Below are 11,828 nucleotides of genomic sequence, written 5' to 3'. Positions count from 1 at the left end.
AGGGTGCAATGAGGCTCAAGATCTGACCATGGAAAAGGCCCCTTCTTCATAAAGAAACTGACAGGAGAACCTTAGATTGCTACTTAGCAAGGTGCACTTTGAATGTCATTAGCCTTTTGAAATAGCAGATAACCAAAGAAGGGGTGGGTATGTCATTCCAATCACTGGAACAGCTGGTTCTGACATTTGGTAAGAAAGTGTTTAAGGAACTTTGTCCCTTCCTGGTCACATCTCAATAGAAGGGTAAATTTCAAAGTCAACTCTGCCATGTGGGAAGCTAAAGGTCAGTCTGTCTCAGCTTAATTTTTGCCCCCAAGGTGCCATCACCTTTGCCCTACTGTACAGCTAACTCTAAGAAATAACTCTCATCTCCTTTCTTTTGAGTCTATCATTACAAGTTAATGTGAATACACCCCATATACAAAATTAACCCAAAAAAGATAAAATACACTGCAGAAAACAGACAAAGCACTTCATAACACTGGCTTCAGTGACATCTTTGTGGATTCATCTCTAGTAGCAAGAGAAACAAGAGAATATAAACAAATGGGATATATCAAACTAAAAGGCTTCCGCATAGCGAAGAAGCTATTACTAGAACAAAAAGACACCTACTGAATGGCAGAAAGTATTTGCACACCATATATCTGGTAAGAGGCAGCTATCAATAATCTACAAAGAACTCAAGCAATGCAACAATAACAAAAGAAAACAAATAATTCAATAAAAAAAATGGGCCCAAAAGCTAAATAGACACTTCTGCAATAAAGACATATAGATAGCCAATAAATCCATTAAAAAAATTTTTAAGGGACATATAAATCAAAACCATGAGATACCATTTCATACCTGTGTGAATGACCCAAATCAAAAAAAAAAGGACCCAGAAACACGTGAACAAGTGTTGGTGAGGTACACTGAAAGGAATCCTCAACCATGCACTATGGACATGGTATGGAAAAAAGTGTGGGAGTTTCTCAAAATATTAAAAACATAACACCCATATAACCCAGCAAGTTCACCCTTACGTCTCCACCCAAAGAGTGAGAAAAAAAAAAAAAACCAGCCTAGGGCCTAGGTGTCAAGCAACAAATTAGTGGATTAAGAAGAGGTGATATACACACAATGAAATACTGCTCAGCCGTGAAAAAGACAAACTCTTAAACTCTTGCCATTTTCAGCAGTGTGCTTGAATCTGGAGGGAATAATGCTAAGCAAAATAAATCAGAAGAAAGACAAATGCTACATGGTTTCATTTATATGTGGAATACAGAGAACAAAACAAAGGGCCAGGCAAAACCAAAGAAATAACCCTAGAAATCTGACAACAGAATTGAAGCCACCAGAGTAGCAGGGGGAAACACAAAGGGGAATTCATACAATAGACTCTGGTAGCCCTTTATTGGTGGAGGTGGCGTGGTAACATACATCTAACTGTATATCTCTAAATCACATGCAGTGTTATAAACAAAGGTTGCCAAAGTTTCAAACAATAAAAATCTTCAGAAAGGAACAAAAGTTTTAAAAAGCAAAATCAAAAGTTTTAAAAAACCCTCTCTTATGGTGCCACAGGTTAAAGCACAGCACTATGAAGCTATAGCAGACACTGCAGCAGGAGTTCGATCCCCAACCAGGGAGGTGACCCACAGGGCACGGCAGACCCCTCCTGACCCGCCAGCTGCTCCCCTTAGCAGTGTGCTTCATTAATCTGCCTGTTCTGCTCCCCACTCTGTCTCTGGTGAATCCTCCCCCCCCTGCATCACTGACCTGTACCCCAGTTCTGTATGCATAAATAAATCTTTTTAAAAATAAACAAAATCAGGATGAAGAAATTCAGCTTATCGCCTTAGAATTCTGCATTCTTTCTTCTTGGTAGTCGCTTGGATTCTGAGGAGTTGTATTAGCCATCAAACAAAGATCTTAAGATTCTCCCTGGTTAAGTGTTCCCCTGCCTCAATGTCCCTGCTACTCCAGGTATTTCATGCTTTCTCTTTCTCTTCTCTCCAGCCTTTTTTGGGGTCCTTACTCTGAATGCTTACAATGAGCATTACTGGGTAGCAATTCCTCGATCTGAGCCCAATGAAGTATTCTAAAGCAGAGGTTTCAGGTGATCTTCTGAATTCTGAGAGCAGGAATTTATTCAAAGAAGTTCTCCTCTCCTTTGGAAAGCCTTCATTAGGTTCGGGAGTGTCTGCAATCTAGAAACATCCCCCCAAAATATATTTAAATAGCATTTGGCTTCCTGTTTGACTCCTGCTCCACAATTTGCTGTAAAATCACTTTCGTAGCCATCTGTGCTCCCTTTGAGGGACGAGCTGACATCATCCAACTTTTTGCCAAAGAGCTGGAAACTATTTTTTAAAATGTATTATTGCTTGGTCTGGCTACCACTGTTATTGCCTGGTAATCAAGGGCTGGAACACAGGACAGAGATAGGCCTTTTCTGACTCGCATTTTCTCATCTGTCCAAGTCCTAACTAGCTAGCAGATTGACTGGGTGACAAGCTTATTATGGCTCCCAGAGGCCAGTGAAGATGCTGAAGGTATTATCCTGCTTGCACCTCCCAGTTTTGCTAAGCGATAGCTGCAAGTGGGCTATAAACTGGGAGGAGCGTTTAAAATACACGGGGCTATGTAATGTTGGCCTGCTGTAAGGTCTGCCTTTCCCTGCTTTCAAAAACAGGGAAAATCTGATTTTTTTTTCTGAAGAGCTATCAGCACCTCTCATCAGAGGTGGCTTGGTTGTTTCCAGATTGTGTGACACAACTCTGAAGTGTGGGCTACGGATCTTCTAAAACTGCTATGTATGAAATGTGAGGCCCCAGGGCCCCATGGAGCATAAGAGAGCAGTGTGAGCAGGTCAGAAGTGAGGCCTTTGGGGCCGACCTGGCACACACCTGGCACCTCAGCTATAGGGGACCCAAAACAGTAAGGGTTGGCATGTTTTAGGGGGTACGGGATGTTGAACCTCTGCTTTTGAAATGTGAGTGACTGTGGGGAGGGAGGGAAGCAAGAAGGGCGTTGCAAAGGACCCTCTGACACATCCGTCTTTTGACATTGGCCACAGTGGCTTGTCCAAAGAGAGTGGAGCCTTCTGGGACACTGGAGACCAGGTTCTGGACTTCCTTCTCCTACTAAGTCAAAGCCTCACTCTAGGCAGCTGCTTCACCTGTGGAGGTGTCAGGTATTGAGGTGGTTGAGTAAGGTGATGTCCCAGCATGCCCACATTCATGCCCACCTGGGTTGTCTGCTTGGGGAGCTGTGCAGCTGTGATTCACAATTACATAAAGGAGAAGTGGGACGGAGTGGCAACACCTCCTCTATTGTCAAAGCAATGCCCTGGGGCTTGTCTTTCCCACTGGATTGAGTAATCCCTTTCCTCCAGAGCACATGATGAGCTCCCCTCTGTGTCAAGGTGTCCTCCCACTATGGAGTCACCACTGCCAAGTTGACCCCAAACACAGCCCCTTTGAGAATTTCTATTGCTGGACCCATGAAAGATGGGGGGCTGTTTGGGGGCAGTGACACCACCTGTGGGGTCCCCAGAAGCAGCATCCACATCATCTGGAATTGTTAGAAATGCAGATCTCGGGCCCTCTCTGGTGGTGCAAAGGGTTAGGATGCAGTACTGCGAGCTAGCCAAAGCTGCTTCCATGCGAGTTCCATCCCAGGCCCCTAGGTGACCCACATGGCGCGGCAGACCTCTCCTGCCTCGCCTGCTGCTTCCCTCAACAGTGTACTTCACTGATGTGCCTGTTCTGCTCCCCACTCTGTCTCTGGGGAACCTCTCATTGCCCCTGCACCTCTGGGTTCTGTATGCATAAATAAATATCTTTTTTTAAAAAATGCAGATCTTAAGCCCTCACCTGGGTCCACTGAGTCAGAAGTGCTGGGCACAGGCCTGGCATGCAGTGTTGTGACAGTTCTCCAGGGATTCTGACCCTGGTTAAGTTTGGGAACCACTAGCTTGGAGCATCTTGCCCTCTGGCCAGTGTAGCATCAGAGGTGTCATAGGTTATTTCTGAAGAGGATTTAGCTCTAGTTTAATCAAGAGAGCAGGTGCTCCCATTTCTCATTGCCCTGGATGTTTAGACCTTTCTTAGAAATCTTCCTCTCTCAGGGACTAAGACAGGATTAGGGTTGTGGTGCAAGGCAGAACCTTGAAGAGTTCATGCCTCCAAGATCCGGAGGAGAATCTGGCTTAATAAGACCTCTCTGTTAATACTCCAGCCCTCCTCCAGTCAGCAGGAAGTGGTATTGGCTTTTGATCTTACATTGGCTGTGTGGCCCAAAACAATACAATGAGAAGAAACTGAATACATTTCCACGAATTTCTGCAGGCTTGGTACACCCTTGTACCGTGTCTTGAGGTCTGTAGTGTTACAGTGGTTCGCTAACCACTTGTCCATGACAGCACCTATGAGGCAGAGGCGCTGTGGTGCCTGCCTGTGAGCCTTGGTCAGGCTCTGCTTTGATGACTCTCTCCTTGGTGACCCTGGCGATTTCTTTTATCACCTGAGGCCTTGTTGGCCTGACCAGTAAAAGAGATCACGTGCAATCTCCATGGTCTCTTCTGTCTCCCTTATTTTCCTTTAGTGATGTCTTGCAGTCCTAAAGATTTTGGAATGGAGGATGATGACTAGTAATTTGGAAACAGAATGGGAGAGTGGGATAGGCTGGGTGGCAATGCAAAGCCAGGCTGCTTCTTCAAGACCCCTGCTGACACGTAGGTGGGTCCGTGACTCTGCATTCTATAAATTCAGCTCAATCTGCCCCTCCCTCAGTCTAGACTCTACATTCTAGAGTGATTTGGCTTCTTTGGTTGTCTGGGAGACGTTCTAATTCTGGAGGGGTGGTTTGTCCCTTCTAGAAGAAGGCTGATCTCTAAATGCAGACTCCTGCTATTCTGAATCTTAAAATTATAGCCTGAGCCAATTTGAGTGGCTTCTCATTTTTCTCTCCCATCACATTCAAGGAGCATTTCTTTCCTCTTGTTATCTAGCCCTGCCTTTTCCTATCACACTCTCCAGGATTCTGCCTAAAAGGCAGATGCCTAGCAGTGTCCACCCCATCCCCTGAGGTAGGGGTTTTATCAAAGGTTTTACTTTGTTAAATGTTAGCCTTTCTGACTTAAGCACTGTCTTTTTTTTTTCCTCTTAAATCCATTGCATAACAATCTCCTGTTTTAACCTTTTGCCAAATTCTACACTTCTCAAGTGTCAGAGGTTACTAGAGTGTTTGTACAGGTAACTTCTACCTTTGAACCTCTATTGCGACAGGTTCAAAGGTTCCAGGGCACTCACTGGCCACTCAGGACAGTACGCAGCAGATTCAGGTGTGGCCCTGTCCAGGGAGCTGTGAAGAAAGCAGAGGTGTCTGAAAGCTGACCGAGTGCAGGCAGCTGAGAGGAACGCTGCCTGGCCGGCAGAGAGAGATCTTCCCAGGTAAGCTGCAGGGGCTCCCGCTCCGCAGTCTGTGTGTCCATGGGAGAATGCGATGGAGAGGGTTTGTGGGGAGCAAGGGGGGGGGGTCACAGGCCTATTTTCAGTCTCAGGCTCTTTTTTTACAACATGAAAATTTGGTTGCATAGTAATCTCAGCAGACTTGTGTGGGAGGGAAAAGAAAAAAATCTGTTAGAAAGGGGGTGGAGACATCAGCCTGCCTGAAAGCTGGAGGGAGATCAACTTGCAAACGTAAGTTGTTAATTTTGTAAGTTGTTAATTTTATTGAATGCAACTAAAACAGCCTTAAAAGCATTCTGGGCTGTAGCAAAGCCAGGAGGTGGGTCTCTGTCATACTCCCTGGAAGTTTCTGTTGGGTTTGGTGGATGGTAGTAATCCCCACTCAGCAGGGAGGAGCAAACAGACTTTCCCTGGGATCCTGGGGTGGTCACAGGTGTGGGACATGCACCACTTCTCTGCTCACCACCTCGCAGGTGGGTGGTCTTGTTCCCATGGCACATAAGAGCAGTGTGGCCATGCGGTTACACAGTGTGGCCTGGGCTGCGTGCTGGGGGTGGCATGGCTGAGGTTTGAGCTGGGGTCAATCTGTCACTGCAGCCTACCGCAGAAGTACACAGAATTCCCGTGCGTCACCGGCTCCATTCGTTATTCCCTAGAACCTTCAAGTGTCCATCCTTTACAGAGGATGAACTAGGAGCTCAGCCCTGCTAGGGTGTCAGAAGGACACAGGTCCTTCTGAATCTGAGCATCAATCTCGGAGGAAACCAGTTTTAAAGAAGAAACACTCTTATCCTCCTGGCCCAAGCTCTTTGATCGGGTTGGTCAGAGATGACAGCACAAGGGAGAGCCCAGTGATACCACATAGCTGAGACCTGACACCCGTTCTGCCCTCCTCTGCCTCTGGGGGAGCTGAGCTCGAGCTCCTCTGCACAGGGGAATGGCACAGGGCTGCCCTCACCGTCCAGTGCTTTGCCGTTCTCCCCCCAAGGAGCTGAGAGTGGGTTCTTCTGTTCTCTAGACTCAGCTCCTCCTGGCTTTTTAGCTTCGGGCTTTTAGGACACACAGAGTGGGCTACTAAGGAGCTAACTGAGCTTCCCAAAGGCACCAAGGCTGGAGAAACTGTCCCTTCATTCTAGGTGTCAGTGAGGTGGGAGGCTGGGGTAGGTGGCTGGAGGACTCATTGTCTCTGTCTTCCAGAGGAACCCCCACAGAATTTACATGCCAAAGACATACACCCCAAAGAATTTTAGTAAAATATTAAGAAATTATTTGCCTTGTCCACAGTCTCGCCCGTATACATGGGAAGTTTTCCAGAAACTCCCCAGATGCAGGTCAATGTGACAGCTAATGGCACACACGCTTGGGTATTTCCGTGACTTTAAAATTGCCCAGTTTTATTGTGGCAGGTGAAGGAGGAAGCAGAATACATTGTAATTGCAACTTTGAGATCTGAAAGATGGATACTCTGATGTGCCACAGGAAACAGGCTGGTCCCTGTCACTTTGACTCCCCATGTGTGGGCGCTGCAGCCACCTGGATTCAGGGACGGGGCAGGAGGAAGGGACTGTGGAGCTGAGGGTGACGTGTGCGGACTGGGCAGGGCGAGCAGGGCCAGGCTGGGCTGGCAGCAATGCCAGGCTGGGCTGGCAGCAATGCCCCTCCGCTGTGAGACGGCCCGAGGGCCAAAGTGCCCTATGGCCAGACTATTCTGTCCTGGGAACCCAGGAGGGAGTCCGGTTGCTGCCCTGCCCCCCAGAGCAGGGAGGGGCCCCTGGGTCTTTTGAGTTTGGGGTTTTGTCTTAGGTTGGAGGTTGTCAGACAAAGAAGAAAATTGAGGCTGGTGTGGCTGCTTCTGAGGCAGTCCTCAGGGCTGGGGGTTGCTTCGCGAGGCTTCGGGAGCTCTCTTGCTCAGAATGCTTCCACTTTCAGTTGTGAAAGAAAAACCAGGAAGTGAGGTCCCGAGCAGAGCACGTTACAAAGCACAGCCATGTCCTGACTCGTGTGCTCAGCCAGGGCACAGCCGGGGACTCAGCCAAGACCATTTGCCCTCATGGGTGCTCTGAAGCCACCCTGTCCTGGGCGAAACTGGGGGTGAGGTCAGAGGAACCTGGGTACATGTGCCAGGAAGAACTGGAAGCCAGAAATCCACTTCTTGGAACAAGAGATGCAGCCCCTATCCAGGGTAAGGGGCCTGCTGGAGGGTGGAGGACTCTTGTGAGCATGAGACATGCCCGGAGGGTGGGAGGGCAGCTGGCCCCCGGCCTAGCCAGCTCAGAGGCTGGTGTCGCAGCCGTCCCTTCAGCTGCCTCACTCTTTCTCTGTCTCTCTCGCCTCCCTCCTATGTCTCTAAGGGACTCCATTAATTAAACCTCTCTTATTGGGAGGGGTCAGAAAAGCGGGAAGTGTGGAGCCTGGTTGGGACTTAATGTCTCCTGACTGTTTGGGGAGGAAAACCATAGAAAGACCTTGTGATGTGTGGCCTGAGCACGTGGCACTGCTCGCTGTGGTGGGCTGGGGATGGCCCTCCCTTTTCTCCGTGGCTACAGCTCCTTCCTGGGAAGAGTTGGTGGATGACTGACTGCAGGTCTGATTCCTAAATAAAGCCAGATCTGGTTTAAGGACTGAGGTTCCACTAAGATGACGTTCCAGCAGTGAGCTTCCGGCAGGCAACCCCAGGGCAGACACTTGGCTCCTTCTGTGGGTTTGCAAAGTAGGATGGTATCTACAGCCCCAAACTGTTGGTGGATGGCATTCTCCCAGGGAGGTCTTTGACATCGTTCAATTTAGAAAATAGAAGATTAGCTTAGCTGTTGCTTTGTTTTTTAAGGAGTAAGTAGTTTTTCTTGACACCGGCTCCCCCCCCCCCCATTCCAGCATGTGGTGTCCCCTCCTCCTGAGCATAACCTAGGAAGAGCCATGGTTGTGCTTTGCTTGGCACAGCAAAGGGAGCAAACACCTAAACAAAGCCGGAATCACACACGCTTATAGGATCAGCAGGTAATGGGCCCAGTAAAGCAGATGAACAGACACGTGGCAGGTGGAAAGCTGGAAGGAGGCACAGCACAGAGAAACAGAATATTTTATAAACATCATCAGTCCGGCTTTACACATGTCCCCGCCTAATGTAATGTTCTCTCCCAGCCTGTAGCTGACCTCTGGAGGGCAGAGACACCATCGTCTCTGAGTGGCTGAGTGCCTAAGGGCTAAAATTGCCACACCGAAGCCTCAGTGAGGCTGGGGGTAGGACAGAGTGGGGGGTCTGGGAACCGGTGGAGGAAGGGAAGATGAAACCAGGTGAGCACCAGCTAATAGTGGGCAAGCTTACCTTTGGGCAAGACAGCCTTACAGGTGGCTGGTTTCACCATTGAATGAGAGACAGAAGGCTCAGGGTGAAGCCACTTTCCCGAGACCACAGAGCAGTCAGCTGTCAAAGTGGGATGGCAGACTCCCGCCTTCGGATTTCCCAGGAAATTTCATTTGTAAAAAGAGTTTCATGATGATGTGTGCAGGTACCAGTGCGCCGTTTATGAGATGCTTTCAGCTAGACATTCTTCTAGAACTGCCAATGTTACAGGCAGCAGGTTGGGGGTTGTGAGGGGTTAGGAGGAGAAAGGAGTGGAGGGTAGTGACTTAAGGGGTTCAGGGTTTCCTTTGAATGTAAAGGAAGCATTTTGGAATTAGACAGGGAGTGTTTGGTCGCATCATACTGCAAACCTTTCTAATTTTTTTCTTATGTTACATGAGTTGTACATAAAAAATTAGATCCCCCATCTCCAGGCATGTCAGTCCCCAGATGAGGATTTGGCGATTATTTTAAAAGCAGGACTGAAGCTCCTGCTCCTGTGTATCTATGTGCCTCAGGGGCAGATGCACTGACCCCCATGGGGTGCAGCGTGTGGCGACCCCCATATCTGGCACCTCCAGCAGCCTGTGGGTGGTGCCACAGCCCTCCTACGCTCTGCCACCGTGTGTGTCTAGGTCAGTCTCTCCCCTGCGTGCTCTGAGATCAGAAAAGGACTCACATGCCCCTCTCTCTGGCACAGAGCCTATCACCTCTCTGACTCACCTTATGTTGTTTGAGTTACTACAGGAGTTTTTGAGTTTGGAGGGCTTCCAGGCAGCCCTGGCACTGCAGTGAGAGGCTGCGGTCTCAACCCTCTCCAGGAGAGCCTGTAGCAGATTTCTGAGAGTGGGATGTAAGGACACGGCTGTGTCAGCACCCAGAGGCGGCTTGTGTTCTGTTCCACTAGAACATCTCTGTTTACTGAAATGAGTTGTTAAGGCTTTTGCATGTAAGATGCAGGACAATGATGGCCTGAAGGTCATAACCATCTTCTCTCAGCAGACATCTCAAACTAGAACATCTGTTCATTGACTAGATATTGGAAACTGAAGTAAGTGGATGAGAGAATGGAACTGGCATGTGCAGAGAACTTCCTTCCCAAGTAACTGGCAGTGTTCTGGAAGGCCAGCCCACAGTATTCCTTACGACTGCCACTTTGACTTTGTGTGTGCAAATGAGGGAACAAATGCATGGTGGCATTAACTGTCCATGGTGCCACACAGCTGACCTATGGAGAAGGCTGCTTCTGACACCTAGAAAGGCAATGGCCTTGAAATTCTCCCCTGAGCATGAGGGCATTGGAAACAAAGCTTGCTGTTTGTACTTTGAATCTGGTGATGCCTCCCCTGGCTAGACCAGAACCAATGGTGTGAGGGCTGATGTTGCCGAGGGCCCAGGCAGATAGGACTCTTTCACAAGATCTTGCACCACCCGTTTTGTGTGGTGGCATGGGTGATGGGGTCCTAGCACTTTGTCCAGTCTATCTTTTACTGGTTCTCTTATCATCCACGGTGGACTTCAGACCTCATGTCTCTCAAAATTCATTTGGTCAGCAACAGTCTTGGGATACTTTTGTGGAGATCGTGGAGACAAGGGTTCTCTCAGGATAAGGCTGTTGGACTGTGATTTCTTGTACGCACAGTGGTAGATCAAGGTCGACCATGTCAACCTGGGCCCCAGTGGGATTGACAATGCTTATCACACGTCTGCCAGCAACTCAGCAGCCACCCTGTTATCTTCAGAGAGTTAAGAGGCTCTTGCGAGTTGACAGATTTAACATGACAAGGATTGTCCTATTGAATATCATTCAAGTCAGCTGGCCAACGTCTGGCCCCCTCCCAAGCTCTCTGTTGGTGAGCTGAAATGTCTAGTGGTGTAATGTCTATACCATACCCAGTCTCATTCAACCTTCTTGGAGGCTTTTTCTTTTCCCACCTTTTAAGTAAAGACGGTCTTCTACTTCAAAGAAATATCCTTTTGTATCTCTCCACTCCAAATGTCACATTTGTCCCATGTTGGTTCCTCCAGAATTATCTATCCCTCCACATCTGGATATTTCCTTTTTCCCTTTCACTTAGAGTCATCCAACCTAAGGTAGTGGCTTTTCCCATAGGAAAAGTAGATGGGGAGACACAGAAAACAGCTGAGAAAAGTTTGCTCAGAGTGACCCTTGTAGGAGTCATAGCTGGGTTCTCAGGAGCCGCAGGCTTCCTTAGTGGGATCATCATCCTTGATTATGAGCTTGTTGCCAATAAATGCAGGGGATCAAGGATGATACATCGTTGAGAGTCAAGTGCTCCATTCACCCCAGTCTATGCCAGCCTCTCTCTTCATCAGACTCATTGGCTTATCTGCCCATTGAGTCATTTTCTAAGACTTTTTAGCGTTTGGTAGACCTAGATATCACCAAAGGGTTATGTCTTCTTTTTAGCATCATTAAAATAGATTTTATTCTCTAATAAATTGTGTGTGCATGTGTGTGCATTTAAACAAAACATGCATCTTCACCCACTAGAGTCCCTCTACCCTTATTTTCACCGTTAGCCCCTTTCATTTGGTAACCTCAGTTCTGTTGTTGATGGCCACCTATTTATTTTTGTTTTGTCCATTTATCTGTTTTTGTTTCCTTATAATGCACATGTAGGTGAATCCAGACAATATTTTTCTCCCCCTGGTTTTGCATAATACCCACCAGTTATTTTCATTTTACCACAGATGAAAAACTTTTTCTTTTTAATAACAATATCTGTTTTGTACAAATATTATACCTTCTTTATCTACTCATCAAGATTGTTTCACGAACCACATCTTCTAAGCATTGCATATGGCATAGGAGGGCTAAGACCTTTGCCTTATCTAGGGTAAATATAAGTAAATGTATAAGTAAGTGCAGAGGGTAACCCTGTCTTTTGCCACTCAATATCTGATGCTCCCAAAGCTTATGTTCTATATTCTAGAGAATATTTGCCTCAAAGTATTGTGACTGCCTAGGGAATGGGCTTTATCCCCTATGAGAGCATAAA

The 11,828-nt window shown here is 47.5% G+C and overlaps 1 protein-coding gene across 1 annotated transcript in view; it reads left to right on the top strand.

Moving 5' to 3' along the window:
• The first annotated feature begins 7,564 nt into the window (after positions 1-7,564).
• ACSL5 (acyl-CoA synthetase long-chain family member 5) overlaps positions 7,565-11,828 on the top strand; it is a 43,219-nt gene continuing 38,955 nt past the window's right edge. The window contains exon 1 of the mRNA XM_004680437.2: positions 7,565-7,644. Within this exon, the coding sequence (XP_004680494.2) occupies positions 7,578-7,644 (67 nt within the window). The 5' untranslated portion in view covers positions 7,565-7,577. The remainder of the gene's footprint in view (positions 7,645-11,828) is intronic.

This window comes from Condylura cristata, unplaced genomic scaffold (genome assembly GCF_000260355.1).
Source record: "Condylura cristata isolate star-nosed mole 26May11 unplaced genomic scaffold, ConCri1.0 scaffold00011, whole genome shotgun sequence".
NCBI lineage: Eukaryota > Metazoa > Chordata > Mammalia > Eulipotyphla > Talpidae > Condylura > Condylura cristata.
The sequence above is the reverse complement of the archived record's forward strand: the minus strand, read 5'-3'. Positions and strand labels throughout refer to the sequence as shown.